This window comes from Heterodontus francisci, chromosome 12 (assembly GCF_036365525.1).
Source record: "Heterodontus francisci isolate sHetFra1 chromosome 12, sHetFra1.hap1, whole genome shotgun sequence".
NCBI lineage: Eukaryota > Metazoa > Chordata > Chondrichthyes > Heterodontiformes > Heterodontidae > Heterodontus > Heterodontus francisci.
Window position 1 is genome coordinate 57,728,131 of NC_090382.1, and position 20,560 is coordinate 57,748,690.

At 41.2% G+C, this 20,560-nt stretch overlaps 1 protein-coding gene across 15 annotated transcripts in view; it reads left to right on the plus strand.

Annotated features, from left to right (window-relative positions):
* simc1 (SUMO interacting motifs containing 1) overlaps positions 1 to 20,494 on the plus strand; it is a 146,819-nt gene extending 126,325 nt beyond the window's left edge. For 13 of the 15 annotated variants that reach the window (XM_068043452.1, XM_068043448.1, XM_068043456.1 and 10 more), the window contains 5 exons: positions 9,148 to 9,267; positions 10,088 to 10,216; positions 10,309 to 10,465; positions 12,476 to 12,563; positions 17,861 to 20,494. In XM_068043452.1, the coding sequence (XP_067899553.1) occupies positions 9,148 to 9,267; positions 10,088 to 10,216; positions 10,309 to 10,465; positions 12,476 to 12,563; positions 17,861 to 18,084 (718 nt within the window). In that variant the 3' untranslated portion in view covers positions 18,085 to 20,494. The other 2 variants (XM_068043461.1, XM_068043459.1) reach the window with 2 other exon arrangements.
* The last annotated feature ends 66 nt before the right edge of the window (positions 20,495 to 20,560 follow it).

Here is a 20,560-nt window from a genome sequence, read left to right on the forward strand (position 1 = left end):
GCAGCATCCTCAAGATCTGCTGGCAGGACCGCAAACATTTAAGTCCTGGAAACATCCAACATCACCAGCATCGAGGCCATCCTTCTGCAAAGCCAACATTGGGCGGGTCACGTTTCCCGGATGGACGACAGTTGCCTGCCCAACGATTGTGTTGTATGGAGAGCTGACCACTGGTAAATGGAACAGAGTGGCCCCATGTAAACGTTTCAAGGACTCCCTGAAGAAGTCCCATTGTTGTGTGCTACATCGACCGTCACCAGCGGAAAGTACAGGTCATAGATATTGATGCCTGGAGATGCTACATTTGGATGGCTACGGACACCTTTGAGACTGAGCAAAGAACCAGCAGGAAAGAGAAGAGGAGGAGAAGGATAGATCCAATTGCCCCCAGCAGCAACGACACTTTCACTTGTACCCACTGTGGGAGAATCTGTCGGTCACGGATAGGCCTGACTAACTACCAGTGGGGCTGCAACCGATGAGTATAGCCTTCCCAAAATCTTCGCCCACGAAGAAATGCCAAGAGATAGCAAGCATCTGGCCTAGTTTGTGTGCACAACCAGTTTAATTGCCCGATTAAGCTCCTTAACTGGTCTACTTCTTCCTTGGTTGCAGAGTCTTCCTTTTGTAAGGATCTGGCCCAATTTATTGGGATCCTATTAACATTCTCTAGATAAGATTGTTGATTTGGGATTACCCCCAACTTAGTCTGCCTAATATTCAACCCTATATATTGAAAAGCTCCGGAAGCCTGACTTCCAATTTTAAATTCTTGTAGAACTTTATCTACCACAAATTTCTCAAATGCCGCAGATCATCCCCACAGAAAACCGTCTGTACATGAAGCACATGCATCCTAGTTTTTCTTCATAGTACCAATAAAACATTGTCTGCTTTTAGCTGAATACAACCATCTTTTAGAAGGATGGACCGAACTGAAAAATACCACACCCTGGATGCATTGTTTAGCCCATAAACACATTTGTTTAGCTTCTATAATTTCCCCTCTATATCTCCAACTTCTTTTGGTGGCTTTAAAAATACCTCCCTTTGAAATTTCTCCCCTTGCAAAAATGCTGCTTTGATGTCAATGGACTTACATTCTCATGAGTTTGTCACTAAAAGGGCTAGGAAAATCCTCAGACTTGCTTTTCCTGCTGTTGGGGAGTCTACTCTAACTTCTTGGTTGCCTAGTTGTTCCTCAAGTCTCCAAGCTACAAGTCTGGCCTTAGCTTTATATGTACCATCGGGAAGGACTTTCACTGTACAAATACATCTATGGGACAATGCTGGTTGTCCTTTATCTGGCACCTCCATGTGTATGCCAAACTCTCTCCAACTGTCAAGCTTTTTTTGTTATGCATCCTTCACCAACTTACCATCTAACTTGTTAGTAGCAACTAGAACTTCTGTATTGTAAGGGCTCCTACGTCTTGTGGCGCTCCTCGCCTGTTGACTGGTCCTTGCTCTTGTGAACAACGTCCCTTACTAGATTTCCTATCCTTTCTGGACTGCTACTACTCGACCTGTCCCTCCTACGACCAGACTTCCTTTTACAAGTTCGTGACCTTTTCCTTGGACTATGATCATCTTCAGGCCCACTGACTGAACGTACACTACATTTTCTGGCCTTCTCAATTTTACTTCCTTTTTCCGATCCATAGGTCTGATATCCTGTCCCTTGTATTACACATTCAGCCAATGTTTGCATTTCCCTGTAGCCTTTCCTGCCCTTCCTATAATGGTAGCTTCCCTCCATTCACTGTCACCTTCTGGCATATACGTCACTGTTACGACCAGGTGAGAAGGAGTGTAGGGTTCCCTCTCAGCCTTTGTCTGGTTTAACTGTAACAGGGTTTAATTTTAAAACACCATGTTTTTAGTTCCCCCCCTCAGTGAATCCTTGTTCACTGCCTTCCAATTGTAAGACAAAGAAATCAGACAGGTTTTCTTAGATTTAATAAGAAAGGTGGAAGTTTATTAATCTTAAACTCTAATTCAGTTAATGACTACGAATATGCGACGCGACCACGCCAGCATGCATACATGATAAACTCAAACGCAGATAGAGACAGAAAAAATAGAAGAAATAAAGGGGCAAAGTTTGAGGCAATATCTGGTAGTTACAGTCCTTTGAGTTTGATGTTGAGTCTTTGGTTGCCGGTAGGTAGGCTGTTCGTTGGGGCCCAGGACACACTTTAACTTGTTTCGATGTAGGAGTCTTTTCTCTCTTGAAGTTTACTTGTTTTCAGTGGGTCCGGAGGCTTGTGAGAAAGCGAGAGAGACAGCCAGCCAGGAGAGAGGCTGTCTTGTTCCAGGTTCAGTTGCAAACTGCAGTCTAAATTCAAACTGTCCTGTGTCTAATTCAAAAAGCCTGGACCAGCTGGTTAGTCATGTGACCAGCTGGTTTAACCACTCTGCGTTTGTGGATTCTATCATCTCAGCTGACCCTGGAATGCGAGCTTCCTCACACCTTCAATGGCTGGTGATCAAAATCCATTTGGGTTAATTGGACCAGGGAGTAGTTCTTTGTCTCTCCAAGCACTGTCTCTTAGTATACAAATGTTCTTCCAGGCAAGTAGCTGGTGCTCTCCTGTTAAACAAGTAATTTCTTCACTCCAGCAACAGTTTAAAAATTAATGTTCGTATGATGAAATTAATATGCCTCATTCTTGGCAGGTGGGGTTCTTCATGACAGTCACTCTAGTCCCAACGTTTGGTAGTTGACCTTTGGGATAAATGGCCTGATCTTGATCTTCACTATTACTTGGTCCACTCTCAGTTAGCCCATTATCTGCCACAATCTGTTGCTCGTAAAAGCTCCGACATATGTGATTGCGAAGTACACAGTGCATCATCAGTGTCCGTCATTTGTTCAGATTCTGTTAATGTATAATAAGTGCCAATAAGCTGCAAGGAATGTACTTTAACGGTTTGGTTTCAAAATTACCATTTTGCCATCAGTGCCTACAACTTTTGCTGGGCCTCTCCATTCTTTCTGCCCTTATCTTTTGTAATACGCCATGTCCCCCGTATTAAAATTCTTTTCTGATGGCCTGATCCAATACCTCAAAGCCCTCCTGATTTTTTCTGAAACCTCCACTTTAATAAATGCATGCATGGCATTCATATGTTCTGCAAAAATTGAACTAATTGTAGTCCCCTCTAAAGCTGGGGGATGGTCCCATATTACCAAAGAATTTTCAGATTGCTGCCATAAACTAATTGATAGGGGCTGTAGCCCCCAACCACTTGAAGCATGTTTTTGCATGTATTGCCCACACCAGAGCAGTCGTCAATTTACAATTTGATTGGTCGGCTAAAAATTTTCGGAGTATTTAGTCAATCACGGTGTGATTTCTCTCACAAATCCCATTACTAAAAGGACTTTCTGTTGCCGTGTGCATTGCTACAATATTCATATTTTCACACTCCTGAACTCATCAATGGCAAATTCTCCTTCATTGTCAATTAGAAATCTAGCCAATGCTCCCAGCCCCGTTCCTATTCACCTTTCCAGTATCTGGTTCACGATTACCTTTTTGTCTTTACTATATATTTCCATTAACATTCTGAATCTAGTCGCTATATCTATAAAATGTAGAAGAAAAATGTTTTTGTCTTTACCCCATACCTTCAAGTCCATCACTGTACTTTCGTTAAAATCTCTTGCTAATGGGAGACTCACTACGAGTCGCGATGGCGCCCTTTGTATTTTTTTTTTTACAGATATCACATTTCTCACTGATATCCTCGATAAGTTTAGTGTCGTCATCATCTATTACCCCTGCATCTTTTAACAGAATCTTCAACCTATGACGATGGATGTGCAAACTGTCAATGTAGCTTTGAAATAATTTGCCTTTTCTAACTTTAAATCCCTACCCCTGGATGTCATTAATACCTCTTTGACATCCTGCTTAAAGATGTTAGGTCTCGCTAAAGGAATACAATAATGTCCCGACTGTGTAAACTGCAAAACTACAGATTTCCCAAAGACAATCGCCTTATCATGTTCTATATCCAATTTCATCTGAGCCTCTTACATAGACGGTTTACTTAACAGCAAAGGTATTTCACTGAATACTACATCCTTATAATAAAATGGTTTACCCTTTGTTACAAGGGTTTTATTTTTGTATTAATAAAACTTAGAATTCTGTGTGTATTAAAAAACTGAAAGAGGATTTTCAGTGGACATTGACACCTGCCAATAACTGTAATTTTTGGATGTTGACTTTGAATACAAGAATTAGGAAAGCAAGCAGTTTCAAGGAAGTCAGCCAGGGGTTTTGACCTCCTCAGAGCAACACTTTGAATAACAGGGGAGACTCTGTCTGGTCATGTGATTGGCTCAGGAAGGTTTGCTTTCACTTTGGACCCTTTTAAAAACCAGTGAGTTGGGCAAAGAGCAGGCATTTGAAATTTGGTTTTTGACCTGCCTGGAGATCAAAGTGGAAAACCCAGAAAAAGACCTCTGTCTATAAAGGAGGCTTACATCTCTTGAAAAGAAATCCTGTATTTGAAAGGTGGCAGATTCCTATTGCCTCCTGTCTGAAGAATTTCTGCATCCAATGTGATTTATGTTGCCTCCTGTGTTTTGGGAAATCCTGGAACCTGAAGAAAGCTTTTGCTGATATAGTGCTACTATGAGTCCCAAGCAGACCTGTTGCTACACTCCTGCTGAAAGACATGTGATGCCCACTGTAGTCAAATTGCCTTGAATGCCTACCCATCACAGATTGTTCAAACTCACCTGGACAGACTTTGAGTGGCATCCAACTATTCGACTCTGAGACCCCTCACCCAACCGAAGAATGTCCTGCTAGAACGAGACAAACTGAGTTAATTATTCCTTTTATTCCTATGAAACTGCTGTAAACCAAAATCCTTTTTTTTCCCGGTTAACCAGGTTTTTTTTTTAATGTATGTGTGTGCGCATGAGGGCTAGGGAGTTTTTTTTTATATATCGGTTTCTCATTAGTGGTTAAGACTTATTTTTTTTTCTAATAAGTAGTTAATGTTATTGTTTAAAGAAACCTGGTTGATGTGCTTTATTCTGGGGGACAAATAAAGTATCTAATTGGCTATTCTTCGGTAGGTGGGAAAATTTATTGATATGCTGTGACCCGTGGAGACGTGGGACTGAATTAACAATGCATTTCTCCCACCTTGGTCATAACACCCTGCTATTTTAAATGGAATTACCACTATTTTTAGTGATTTCAATGTGTTGTCATCCCCAAACCTGAAACCGACAGAACTGTCATATTCTTTTACCTTACTTCAGTCTTCCTTATTTAAAGAATCCATGTAACACCTTAACCAGTCGACTCCACATACCGTGGACGTACACCCACTGTCTAGTACCGCGCGATTGAACAAATCTGCGACTAAGACACTCGTTACGAGACTGAAGCTTCCAGTGACCAGTACAACTCCTTCTGATTGATCAGTAGCGTCATCTTCGCCTTCCGAATCTTCCACGTCATGTGTCATCTCAAAAACCCTGTTATTCCTTTTTGGACAATTCAACACATAGGGATACTTTGAGTCACATCGGAAACACCTGTTGACCACCCCTTGGTTATTCCTGGGGTTCATCCTTTTGCCATAATTGCCCAATTACTGCCGTCTCTTATAGCTGCCAAAAGGGTCTCTTATCCTCATTTGTTTTGTTTGTGATTCTCCTTTTGTACTGGTGTTTGGGCCCCATATTTGAACGGCCTCGAAATGCTGCTAGCTAAAACCTGGCTTAGGTCTAAAATTAAAACCCAACCTGGGCCCGACTCGACAACAGCCAACCCGGGCCCCGAGTCCTTTAATTTTTTTAAATGCCCGACCCGACTCGAAAATAACGAATGTATTAATGAAACAGAAAAAAATCATAGATTAAAACGACAACAATACGAAACACAACAGTACTGTTCAGCCGGACCCAACCTGAGCCCAAATGCTGGACGCAGAATACAGACCTGACCCGATCCGAACCCGACATATGTAGTCGGGTTTGGTCGGGTAGCCAGGCTTTACTGCTAGCATTGTATCCTCCACCTTCGATGACACCACTGAAGAGCCCATTTGCGCCTTGAAAGCAACTGGAAAAGAATGTTTACCCAAAATTTTTTTCAGGGCATCAGACATTGATCAAAAAGCATATCTGTTTCTTTAAATCTAACTCCGGTTAATACCAAGAGCCTGTCCATGTTCAATATCCTAGCACAATCCAGCAATTTAAAGGCAAGTACTGATTTATGAATTTCCAAATAGAATCGCTGCAACCTTGCAGATAGTTGGTTAAATTCCATAATATATTCTTGTATGAAAGAACAATCTATTTTTCTAAATTTATCAAAGTCCGACCACACCTTATAGACACTCTAAGTCATATTTCATATAAATTTTATGAGATTGTCCAAACCTTCCTCATTATCCAAATGACAAGACTCTACTCAGAGAACACTTTGCCCCTGATCTTGCTTCTGGCGAGAATGAAAGTGCAAGGGCTATTTCTTGCTTCATTTTTGGTTAAGACGTAATCCTTGTCCATAGATCAACTTCATTCTTCCATTGATTGTAAAGTACAGCTTCATAAAACAGCAGTGACAAATCATATCCCGACAACTTACACATGGTTTCAGTCACCTTTCTTCAAAAAGAACTTCCAATTACAGCCTTCTAAAAAAAAACTCCAATTCTAATTTCCTGTCTGAAAACAAATCTTAGTCTCCAATCTTCAATTTCAGGCAACCATTCTCATTCTGTGCTACCAATGAGAGAAACTTCCAAGCCTATTTGTGAAGAAGGCACTGAGACTAGGATGCTTTGGTAGAGACTGTTTACTTCTCCACTCCCAACAAAACCCAGCCAGTGCTGGCTGGCTCTTTATATATACATCTGAGTACAGTTAGCTAATCAACACCTGTTCACCCTAGTACCTTCAACTACTAGGTATTTAACATCCATTAACAGAACTATTAGACACTAACACGAATATCACCTCAAATTTCTCCCACTACTATCACAACTTACTTACTTCATCTTTCCCCTTTAGGTTATTCTTTCAAGGAGGAAGAGTTAGCTAGAAAGCTTGAGGTACTTTGGGAAATTAGATTGAAGGTTATAATGGTAGATAAGCAATGATAAACTTTTAAAGAAATAAATTCATAATTCTCAATAAATACGCATTCCCTTGAGGAATAAGAACTCAATTGGAAAAGTGGTACAACCATGGCTAACTAGAGAAGTTAAAGATTGTATTAGATTAAAGAAAGAGGCTTACATTGTTGCCAAAAATATAGTAAGCCTGAGGATTGCGAGGATTTTAAAAATCAGCAAAGAATGACCAAGAAACTAATAAAGGGGAGAAAATAGAATACAAGAGTAAACCATCAAGAAATCTAAAAACAGATTGTAAGAGCTTTTACAAGTATATAAAAAGAGATTAGTGAAAGTGAATGGGAGTCCCTTAGAGGCAGAGACAGGAGAAATTATAACATAGAATAAGGAAATGGCAATGATAATTATTTTGTGTCTGTCTTAACAGCAGAAGACACAAAGAACATATTGGAAAGTGTAGGGAACCAAGGGTTTAATGAGAGTGAGGAACTTAAAGTAATTAATGCCAGTAAAGAAAAAGTACTGGAGAATTAATGGGACTAAAAACTGACAAGTCCCCTGGACCCAATAGCCTTAATCCTAGGGTTTTAAAAGAGGTAGGTGACTGTCGAGATAGTGGATGTACTGGTTTTGATCTTCCAGAATTCCCTAGCTTCTAGAACAGTTTCTATGGATTGGAAGGTGGCAACTGTGATAACTGTTTAAGAAAGGAGAGCGAGAGGAAACAAAAGTATAGGCAGTTAGCCTGGCATCAGTAATAGGGAAAAGACTAGAATCTATTGTTAAGGACATGGTAACAGGGCACTTGGAAAATCACAATATGATTAGGCAGAGTCAACACGGTTTAATGAAAGGGAAATTGTGTTTGACAAATCTGTTTTTTAGTGTGTAACTAGTGGGGTAGATAAAGGGGAAACCAGTGAATGTGTTATATTTGGATTTTCAGAAGGCATATATTAAGGTGCTACACAATGGGTTGTTACACAAGATTATGACTCATGGAATTGAGGTAATAGATTAGCATGGATTCAGGATTGGTTAACGGACAGAAAACAAGCAGGTCATTTTCAGGATGACAGGGTATAACTAGTGGAGTGTCACAATGATCATTATTGGGTCCTCTGTGTCAAGTGTAATATGTTCAAGTTTGCTGTCAATACAGAGCTAGGTGAGAAAGTAGGTTGTGAGGAGGACATAAAGAGGCTGTTAAGGGATACGGATCGGTTAAGTGACTGGGGGGGGGGAAGGTAGCAGATGCAGTATATTGTGGGGAAATATGAAATTATGCACTTTGGTAGGAAGAATGGAAAAGCAAATATTTTTTTAAAAGGTGAAAAACTAATAAATGTTGACGATCAAAGGGATTTGGGAGTCCTTGTCCACAGAAAGCTAACATGCAGGTACAGTAAGCAATTAGGAAGGCAAAAGGTATGTTAGCCTTTTTAGAAGTCTTGCTGCAATTATATTGGGCTTTGGTGAGATCGTACCAGAGTACTGTGTACAGTTTTGATCTCTTTACTTAAGGACTTGCTTGCCTTAGAGGGGCTATAACAGAGGTTCACTAAATTGATTCCTGGGATGAGAGGGCTGTACTATGTGGAGAGATTGAGTAAAATGGGCCTATATTCTTGGGAGGTGATCTCATTAAAATGTATAACATTTTTAGAGCTTATCAGGGTAGATCCTGAGAGGCTGTTTCCCATGGCTGGAGGGTCTACAGTGAGGCAGGGTCATAGTCTCAGGATTAGGGGCCAGCTGTTTAGGACTGAGATGAGCAATTTCTTCACTGAGGGTTGTGAATCTTTAGAATTCTCTACCCCAGATGGCTGTGAATGATCTCTCGTTGCGCATGTTCAAGGCTGAGATTGATAGATACTTGGGCATTAAGGGAATCAAAGGTTATAGGATAGGGGTGGGGAAGTAGAGTTCAGGCATGACCTTATTGAATGACTGAGAAGGTTTGAGTGGCTGTGTGGTCTACTCATGCTCATATTTCTTATGGTTTTATGTAATTATTTTCTGTTACAGAAGTGTCATCAAGTGGCTTATTGATGCCATCTCCAAGGACTCTGAAGATATTCAGCAGAAAAATGGTCCCATGCCATCATCATCTGATAGTCCTCAGGTAGCGGACTCCAGGAATCCAAGGTAAATTACCAAAAAAGAAATTGCACATTAATTTTTGTGGCAGCAGATACATAGTATATATTGGTGATATTCACGCTGATGAGCATATAGTTCTATGTGTTTGTGTGTGTGTATAATGTACCATTCTATTCACAAGTTATGTCTGGTCAATATAAAGGATGGTGTTTCATTTTTGAGTTTCTCTGTACTGAGAAACTGAAAGCTTTCAAAGACATTACAGTGTCTGTGATTGCGATTTGGCACAGTTGTTCAGTCGTATCTGTTAAAAGCACCAAGTCTGAAAATCCATTCAGGTTTATATTGTTGGTATTCTGGCCCACTTTAATGCAAATTCTGGATAATATGCATGGAAAAGTCAAGATTGGTATGTAATGCCTGGCTAATGTGCTTTTACATCTGATTCCCATGTTTGAAATGAATAGTAACTTATCACCTGTCACGTGCATATGATGTGCTAATATGTAATTTAACTTACAGTGAGATCCTAATTGACAAGTAGGCACAATGTTTGAGTCATTTAATGATCCCTATTCATTTGATGTTGTACCTTACGTTTAACTGTTTAGGATCCATTTAATATAACGATATTTTTGGAATTTAAAAATATATTAAACGTTAATTGATTATGCATTCAAAACCACTTTAATGGGCATCCTGTCTTCTGAAATGATGCATTGAAGGAAGACAGCACTGTGTGTTATTTCAGTACTGGGGATGTCATCATTGAGAGATGTTAAGGAAAGAATTTCAGTTGTCCCACGGCCCTGTTTACTGTATAAAACTAATGAATATTTGTCACTTGCACTGCTTTGTTCTCCAGAGTTATTTGTCTCCTTCAGAAGATGCTGACCTTGGCTGTAGAAGTGGACCGATCCCCAATGTGTAGCTCAAACAAAATTGCAGAAGCAATATTTCAGCACTTTCTGTACATTTCGAAAAGATCACAGAGGTGAGATGAGAAACTTACTAACTAATTCATGCATTGAAATTATGCACACTGTTGATTTCTAAAACATTTCATTTTCCCCTACAACTTTCAAGATTAACAGTGTTAAGAAGTATGGAGAGTCAACTCCTGCGCTGCAAGTTACTAGAATTTCTCTTCCACCATTGCACCAAGAAACAAAATACCCTGCCCATGTCATTGGGAAAAGTGCTACATTTTCTTAAATATGCTAAATTTCCCTTAGAAACTGATGTAAGTACACTTACTTTCTTCACTTGACTACCGTGTGTTTACTTAATCTGCTTTAGGCTCAACATGTTATAATTTTATACTTTAACATGTTAGAATTTTATTCTGTATATAATTTATAAACAGCAAATTATGTATTTGATACAAATTTCTAGTAATGTATACGTTTTTAGAATTGAAAACTGTAGAGAAGTTTTTTTTAAATTGTTTCAATTTGAAGATACAGGGTTGAATTTTACCCTCGGCAGACGGGAGCCGTCCACCAACTGAAAAGTCGGTAGCAAATCTGCCTCCGCCTGGCCTGGGGATCCGGCTCGCATTTTACAGCCCCCGGGCCTTTAATTGGTCTGAGGCGGGACTTCCACTTCATTGAGGCAGGAAGTCCCGCCTAATGGATCTGCTGGTCGATCAGCGGGCTGGCAGCTCTTAGCCCCAGCAGCACCACTGGGAGTGGTGGCCATAGTTGGGACTGCAATAGAGCCATCTGAAGGAAGATGTTGGGGAGCCCCAGAATGAAGGTAAGTTTTTGGGGCCTCACTGGCAGTGATCGGTCGGACCCCAGCGAGGCAAGGGTGGACGGGGAATGTGTTGGGGGTGGTAGGGGCACAGGGTGCCTGATCATGAGGTCCCGCCCCCCACCACCAACCTGTCAGAAAGCCGCCTGCTTTTGTCAAGCGGCTTTACTCGGGGCTGGGCCACCCAACCGGCCATGGGTAAAATCCCCGTGACGGCAGGCGGAGGCCCTTAATTGGCCGTAAACTGGCCACGTCTGGGCCTTGATTGGCATGGGGTGACCGGGCCATTTTTCGCCGCCGTCGCCCTGCGTTAACTAGCGGTGGGAGAGGGTCAGGAAGGCCCCCGGAGTCTCCCACTCCATTTTACACTCCCCCCCCCCCCCCCCCCCACCACCACCTTCTCACTCTTTGGGGGGCATAAAATTCAGCCCACAGTATTCTGTTCCCCATTTTAATAGACAAAGGAATAAACAAACAGTTGGTACAGAATTAAAGCTTGTTCTTAAAGCCTAACTCCACTAAATTAGGAGGGACAGTAAGTAGTGCATTTGGGAGCAGAAAGTTGCAAAGTGGCACAGACAGAATAATGAGTTGGCACAACTATGGCAAATGGAGTTTAATGTAGGTAAATGTGAGGTCATCTACTTTAGACCTTTGAAAAATAAATTGGAATATTTTCTAAATGGTGAGAAACTATAAGAACTGTGTAGTGGTGTAAAGAGATTTGGGAGTCCAAGTAAACAAATCATTAAAAGTCAGTAGACATACAAAAATCAATCAAAAAGTCTAATTGAATGTTGACCTTTATCTTAAGGGGGCTGGAATGCAAAGTGGAGGAAGTGATGCTTCAGTTGTGGAGCCTTTGTGACCCCATCTGGAGCACTGCATCAGTTTTGGACAACGCACCTCAAGAAGGATGTATGAGTTTTGGAGAGGGTGCACCGCAGATTAACTGGAATTGATACAGGGCCTAAAAGGATTAAATTATGGAGATAAATTGTTTAAACTTAGTTTGTATTCTCTGGAGTATTGAAGATTGAGGGATGATCTGATCAAGGTGTTCAATATGTTAGGTTTGATAAGATAGGTATGGAGAAACCATTTCTTCTGGTGGTGAAATCAAGAACAAGGGGACATCATCCGAAAATTAGAGCTTGATCATTCAAGAACGAGCTTTTCACGCAAAGGTTAGTAGAAATCTGGAACTCTGTTCCCCCAAAAAGATGCAGATGCTCGAACAATTGGAGCTTTCAAGACTGAAATCGATAGATTTTTGTTAGTTATGGGTACCAGGGGATTCTGGAGTAAAGGTGGGTAAATTGAGTTGCGATGCAGGTCAGTCATGATCTAAATGAATGGCAAAGCAGGGCCAAGGGACTGAATGGCCTATTCCTGTTCCTAATGTTCCTGTGGTTTAAACAAAACTTTTAAGAGTGTGCAAGTGAGAGGTAGCTTTACAGTGCATGTGTTATATAATCAACATCATTCATTTTCTCAGGAGCGTTGTTCAAGCAAATGGCAGCATTGGGAGGAACTTGTCAACCTTCTCTGTTTACTGCTTCTGAGCTACCAAGAGGTGACTAAACGTAAGTCATGAAAATATTTTTGTTTCTGAGACTTTCACTTTATTGTCTACTATTGATGTTGATACTAAATAACTCCCTCAAGGCACCAGAAGTTATATCCAAGAGCCTTAATACTGTAGATTATTGAATTATAGTCTGTTAGGAATTAGGCAGATCAGGAGAACGTGACATCTGATGGTCACACAAGATCATTACCTGTGTACTAATGTAAAACTAGAAATGATCACGCCAGTAAAATTTTGATTTGTTTCTGAAAATCAGCCCATGTACTTAAGGGCACTTTATTGTAATACTTTAGATAATGGTGGCTTAATATAATTTTGTGCACTTAACACACACTTGCATATATTAAACATTTCTCCATCTCTCTTTTATATACCTCACACTTAGGTTTTGTGCCCATTTTCAAATGTAAAATGGTTTATGTTACATACTTTGGCCTCCTTATCTCGAGAGACAATGGGTAAGCGCCTGGAAGAGGTCAGTGGTGTGTGGAGCAGCGCCTGGAGTGGCTATAAAGGCCAATTCTAGAGTGACAGGCTCTTCCGCAGGTGCTGCAGAAAAATTTGATTGTCGGGGCTGTTCCACAGTTGGCTCTTCCCTTGCGCCTCTGTCTTTTTTCCTGCCAACTGCTAAGTCTCTTCGACTCGCCACACTTTAGCCCCGCCTTTATGGCTGTCCGCCAGCTCTGGCAAACGCTGGCAACTGACTCCCACGACTTGTGATCAATGTCACAGGATTTCATGTCGCGTTTGCAGACGTCTTTAAAGCGGAGACGTGGACGGCCGATGGGCCTGATACCAGTGGCGAGCTCGCTGTACAATGTCTTTGGGGATCCTGCCATCTTGCATGCGGCTCACATGGTGAAGCCATCTCAAGCGCCGCTGACTCAGTAGTGTGTATAAGCTGGGGATGTTGAACGCCTCGAGGACTTCTGTGTTGGAGATACGGTCCTGCCACCTGATGCCAAGTATTCTCCGGAAGCAACGAAGATGGAATGAATTGAGACGTCGCTCTTGGCTGACATACAAAGGACAAACATAAAAGGGGGGGATTTTATGTAGGCAGTGGGCTCTCGGCCACCAGCTGAAAAGCTGGCGAGAGCCCCCCATCGCAACCTCGGGAAGGCCCACCACATTGCATGTCAATTAGGCACGAAAGTGGAAAGCGGTGAGCCTTCCCCCGGATTAAGGACCCCGACAACAGAAGCCCCCCTGCTGAGAATTGCCAGCCAATCAGAGGCAAGCAACTCTTTTACTGAGCAGCACCACCACTGAGGTGCTGGCTGCTGCCAGTAATGCACCCACTGGAGGTCCAGGATTGTCGAGGGACCCAGGCCACAGGTGAGTCATGGTGGGAGGGGTATCGTGGGGTCGTGTTGCAGGAGAGGGGGTATAAGGGGGGGTCTAGATCAAGGGCAGGGATTGGCCCTCAGCGCCCCCACCCTCCCTGATGCATGGTCCCTCGATCAGCAATTAAATGCTTTTGAACGAGGGACCTCCCACCCGAGCCGTGAGCAACCTGCACAGGTTTGCTTGGCGTGCTCCACACATAGCAACAGGCCCGCCCACTGCTGGGCTAACACCAGAGGTGGCAGGATGAGGCCCTCAATTGGGCATTAATTTCCCATTTAAGAGCTTCAGTTGGCAGCGGGGCAGGAAGGCCATCCACGGGCCTTCCCACCATGACTTAATTGGGGTGAAGGTGGGAAGGTGGCACCCCCCCACCCCCCCCCCCCATCACCCTTCCGCCCGATTAAATGCTCTCCCTACCTCCAAACCTGATGCGGGAAGAGCATAAAATGCCCGTCGAGGTGATGAATTTTCCACTTTTTTCGCTGTCTGTTTCCAGTGCTGGAATTTGGGTGTAATCGGCCAGACCAGTTCAAAATGAAAACTGAGGGGGTGACCTGGTAGAGATCTTTAAGGTTATGAAAAGATTTGATAGGGTAGACGTAGAGAAGAGGTTTCCACTTGTGGAGGAGACTAGAATTCGGGCCATAAATATAAGATGGGCGGCGCAGTGGTTAGCACCGCACCCTCACAGCTCCAGCGACCCGGGTTCGATTCTGGGTACTGCCTGTGCGGAGTTTGCAAGTTCTCCCTGTTACCGCGTGGGTTTCCACCGGGTGCTCCGGTTTCCTCCCACAGCCAAAGACCTGCAGGTTGATAGGTAAATTGGCCATTGTAAATTGCCCCTAGTGTAGGTAGGTGGTAGGAGAATTGAGGGAAGGTGGGGATGTGGTAGGGAATATGGGATTAATGTAGCATTAGTACAAATGGGTGGTTGATGGTCGGCACAGACTCGTTGGGCTGAAGGGCCTGTCAGTGCTGTATCTCTCTATGACTCTAAGATTGTCACTAATAATTCCACTAGGAGGTTCAGGAGAAACGTCTTTACCCAAAGAGTGGTTTGAATGTAGAACTCGCTATATCAAGGTGTAATTGCAATGACTAACAGTCATTTTAAGGGAAAGTTAGATAAACACTTGAGGGAGAAAGGCATAGAAGGATACGTTGATGCAGTTAGATGAAGAAAAGTGGGAAGAGGCCCATGTGGAGCATGACCACCGGCATGGAACTGTTAGACTTAATGGTCTTGTTTCTGCTAACAATACAATGTAATATTATGTAATGTGAATATCAGAGAATTTAAAGCGAGGTGAGTTATGTCTCAAAACCACTTAACCACTTGTGTTTTACACTGGTTCAAGACTCCATTCACCTGTATCAGGCAACCGTCCCCTCCACCCCACCAAAACCAAACTGACCACGCCCCCTGCTCGAAATTGCAAGGTTCCACCAATTGCGCTGGTTCAATAAGGCTCTTCAAATTGCACTCATCATACCTTATAGGCTCACAGGCACTAGTAGCCACATTTTACACGATTTTTCCATATCAAATATATTTAATTTACCAAGGTAATGTAATGATAAGTGTAACTGAGTTATTAAACAGTTTAGTATCATTTTCAATTATTTTAAAACAGATTATTCACCGGCAGAAGTCTGAACACCCTTATTAAAAATGTTTATTTTTGGTATTAAACCCACTTTCAGCTGTATTAATAAAATTGCACCAGATTAAAATCTTAATCTATAAAGGAAAACTTATTATTGGAAAGGAAAAGAAAGAAATTATTATCTTCTATTATGCTGCTTGATTGCATTGGTTCATGGAATATCTAATGTTTGTGAGTATGCAAATAATTTTGGTGAATACTTGCAACCTAACCTAACCAGCACAATTTCAAGCACATTTTGGACACAGTTTCCTGATTGCACCCAAAGCAGAAACTACCCAAATACTGTAATAATGAGAATGTAACAGTCTTACTGTAAATTTGCCGTTCACAAACAGCACAAGGATTATTTTATATGTTGCACAGTGTTTGTTGTTTTACAACAATTGCTCTTTTTTCTGTTGTTAACCAATCCTCAATCCGCCTTGAGGGCGGCACAGTGGCGCAGTGGTTAGCACCGCAGCCTCACAGCTCCAGGGACCCGGGTTCGATTCCAGGTACTGCCTGTGTGGAGTTTGCAAGTTCTCCCTGTGTCTGCGTGGGTTTTCTCCGGGTGCTCCGGTTTCCTCCCACAAGCCAAAAAGACTTGCAGGTTGATAGGTAAATTGGCCATTATAAATTGTCACTAGTGTAGGTAGGTGGCAGGGAAATATAGGGACAGGTGGGGATGTTTGGTAGGAATATGGGATTAGTGTAGGATTAGTATAAATGGGTGGTTGATGTTCGGCACAGACTCGGTGGGCCGAAGGGCCTGTTTCAGTGCTGTATCTCTAATCTAATCAATCCCATGAGCCCTAATCTTCTGTGGCATCTTATCGAATGCCTTCTGAAAATCTAATTATACTACACCCACTGGTTCCGCTATCCATCCTGCTAGTTTCACTTTCAAAAAACTCTCAATAGATTTGTCAAACGCGTTTTCCCTTTCATAAAACTGTGTTCCTTCTGCCTAATCATATTATGATTTTCTAAGTGCCCTGTTAACTCGTCCTTATTTTCTTTACTACTGATGTTAGGTCAACTGGCTATAGTTGAATATTTTCTATGTTCCTTGTTTCTTGAACAGCATGGTTACATTTGCTATCCTCCAATCCATGGACATTGTTTTAGAAACTAGGAAATTCTGGAAGATCAAAATCAATGCATCCACTATTCCTGCAACCACCTCTTCTAAAACCTACGTTCTAGGCCATCAGGTCCAAGGGATTTATCAGCTTTTAGTCCAATTAATTTCTCCAGTACTTTTTCTTTGTTATTATTAACTACTTTAAGTTTCTCACCCTCGTTAGATCCTTGTTTCCCCACTATTTCTGGTATTTTTTGATTTTTCTGCTGTGAAGACAGGCTCAAGAATATTTAACATTTCTACCATTTCCGCATTCCCTATTATAATTTCTCCTGTCTCTTCCTCTAAGGGACCCATGTTTACTTTTGTTAATCTCTTCCTTTCTATATATTTGTAAAAGCTCTTACAACCTGCTTTTTTACATTTCTGGCTAGTTTACGCTCATATACTGCTTTCTCCCTCTTTATCAGTTCTTGCTTATCATTTCCTGAATTTTAAAACATTCCTAATATTCAGTCTTATTACACTTTTGGCAACATTGTAAGCCTCTTTAATACTATCCTTAACTTCTCTACTTAGCAATGATTGTACCACTTTTCCAGGGGAGTTTTTATTCCTCAAGGGAATGTACATTTATTGAGAATGATTATTTCTTGAAATGTTTGCCATTGTTTATCTACCATTGCATCTTTTGAATTTACTTTCCCGATCTTCCTCCACCAACTTGCCTCTCATACCTCCATAATTAACTTTAAGGCATTCATTTCTGACTTAACCGCATCAATCACAAACTTAATATGAATTCTATCATATTTTGATCACTCTCCCCCAGAGGATCCTTTACTATAAGATTTACTAGTTAATCCTGTCTCATTACACACTATTCAATGTAATATCCTGTTTCTTGGTTGGTTCCTCAACATATTGTTCTAGAAAACTGTCCAACATGCAGTCCATGAACTCATCCTCCAAGTGACTTTTGTCAGTTTGGTTTGCCAAGTCCTCAAATGATTGCATTTCGCTTGTTATGTGCTCCTCTAATTTCCTGAATTATACTCTGTCCAGCACTATTAGAGGCCCTGTATTTCCACCAATATTTTCTGCCCTTTGTTATTTCTCAGCTCCACACATACTGATTTGATATCCTGATTTTCTGGGTTAAGATCTTTTCTCATTACTTCCTTTATCTCTCTTGAATGTCTTCTTCAGGTCACCTGAGGCACTCAATCACAGAACGGGTAAAATATGTTCTAGCTGACACTCCTCCAGTGCTCACTACTCATGACGAGATCACCGTTGAAGAAGTTCACTCGGATATGGAGGTATTCTACAATCGAGTATTCAGTGATTTGGGAACACCGTTGAATCCACAGCTAGAAGAACAGATCAATCTACTGAAAGCTCTGCTTCTTTGTGCAGCAACTGGAACATAGCTTTTTAAAATTTATTTTAAACAGATCATTTTATATATAATATGAACTAAGATTTGCTTCCAGCAAATTATCATTTCTTGGACAAAGCACTGCACCATCTGAAATTTTAAAAGCATTTTGAGCTCTCAGTTCTTTGACACGTACAAAGTGTGGCATTAGGATTTCTGCTGATATGAGGCAGATACACAAACCTAATGGTGAACAGAGAAGACTCCTATTGTGGGTTTATTATATTTACGTTGAACTATATTTTGAATCCCGACACAGAAGAGTGTGATCTCCACTGAATGTATGTCTCTTTGCCTTGGTGCTTTTCCTCTGGATACAGAAATGCAGACATCAAATGAATTGTCAGTTATCTTCAGACTTCAGCAAAATATTTTGAAGTGGAACTCTGAATGTGTGAGGTGGGAGGAGAAAGAGTGTCCATAAAGGATATTATGGGCCAGGATCATATTTCTTGAAATAGAATTGAGAGGGTCTCTTGTCTTCACATAGTCAATTCAGTCAGTCCACACAAATTCGACGTGACCAGTGGCTACTCACACAACATGCACCCTTGGTGTAGAATTCGAGTTTTCTGTTTGACTGCAATGTTAATCACTTTTCTGTATGTCATAGCGGTTTCCCTGTAATTTTTTTTAAAGTATTTTATTTAAAGTTTAATATAACCAAATCTCTCACTAATTGACCCAGAATTTTATGTTTCCCACTCATGTCAGAATGTTCTTTTATCTTATGAATTTAAATGTGATTTTATTGTTGTTGTTCTTCAAAGTCTCCCATTCTAAAATTGACTTTCATGAGGTATCATCTCTGCAAGTTTATTGTATCTATGTATACAGTGAAACTTTCATTATCTGTGCTCCTAATTATCCAGTAGCATTTTCTGTAAGACAAGACCTTATGTGAGATATCACCTCACTGCACCACTTTTATTCGTTATTCCACTCTTTTCAGAGTGAATAAATTTCCCTAATGTTTCTTTTATTACTTGTAGTGTACTCGGAAACTGCAGTAAGATTGAAATACGAGGACGGTTATTTGTCCACCAAATTCCATTGTACACCAGGGGAAGGGTGGGTGAATCTCCCACTATGGCAGATAATGATGGTTCTGCTCTAGGATAATATTGCACTATTACATTTTTAACTTGGTTGAAACTAAACCAATTCAAGGAAATAGTTACCAGAATCCTGAATAATGTATTTTTCATGTTTGCTAAATGTAATTTATGTATTTAATAATTCAATGTTGTATCTGTCAGAAGGCTATTCGTTCTCAGTAACATGCAGTGATCACAAGCCATTGAAAATGTCTTCGTTCGTAATCCATCTGTTTGATGCAAAGTGAACTTAATAGCATAGTCACTAATGTGCTGGAATGTCTGCATGATCATGGATTTGGACCTTGGGCCTGCTTATCACTGATGCTCATTTGTCATTCCCACTGCAACTTATTTGGTACTACTGGAGAACACATACGTTGAGTAGCAGGCGCACTGGCCAAGGTACCATATGGAACATCAAGAAATGGGGTGGGTGGGTGGTGTGGGGCCAGTAGAGGGGACCCCAATACACCAGTTTGGCTCACATCTGTTGCACCAGAGCCTGCTGCTCTTTGGTTGCCATCTGCTGCTTACTCTAGGTTTAATAAAGGTAACATTAAAAATTAAACACATCAAAAAAGAAAACAAGTGACAGCCATACAGGAACATGGGGAGACAATCCTGTAACAAATTAGAGTCACTGAAGCATCTTATTGTTAACTGGTTTGTGACTAACTAATCTAATTCTGCAGTGCTATGGGTAAAAAGCAGGGGAGTGGACTAACTGGATAGCTCTTTCATAGAGACGACGGACCAAATGGCCACCTGTGCTGTATGGATTGTATGATTGATTCATGAGAGACATTGCAGGTAATAGGTTAAGATTTCCATCCCATCTGTCTGGGCTGCATTTATACCCAGGGCTGCAAGGCGAAAGGACTGTGCTGAGCCACCCTGCTGACACTAGCCCTTTAACAAGGTAATTGGTTTAATTAATTAAAGTTCATCTATTTCATATTTGTCAGAAACAACAGAATTGATGATTCATTTGCAGCAGTACCCCATCAGTATTTAAAAACTCGATTACACAAAATCGTGTATCATTCTGTACCTCCAATGCACTGTACTATTGAGTTGGTGGGAAAGCAAGAGGTTCTAAAAGAGAGGAAAATAAAACTGAACAAAAACACTTGGTATTTTAAAACAAAGTTTTCCCGCTATGTTTTATTGTGAAATGTTCTAGTGGCCAGTGTGGAAGATACGGTGCTGGTTAGCAATGGACAAGTACATCAAATATATAAGCAGACTGATTTTTATCTTCAGCAGCCAGTGTTCAGTCTGAATATCTCGAGTTGTGCTGCACACAATAAAGACAAAATGTTCTATAAAATCAACTATAGTCAGATCTAAATGGCAACTAAAGGTTGA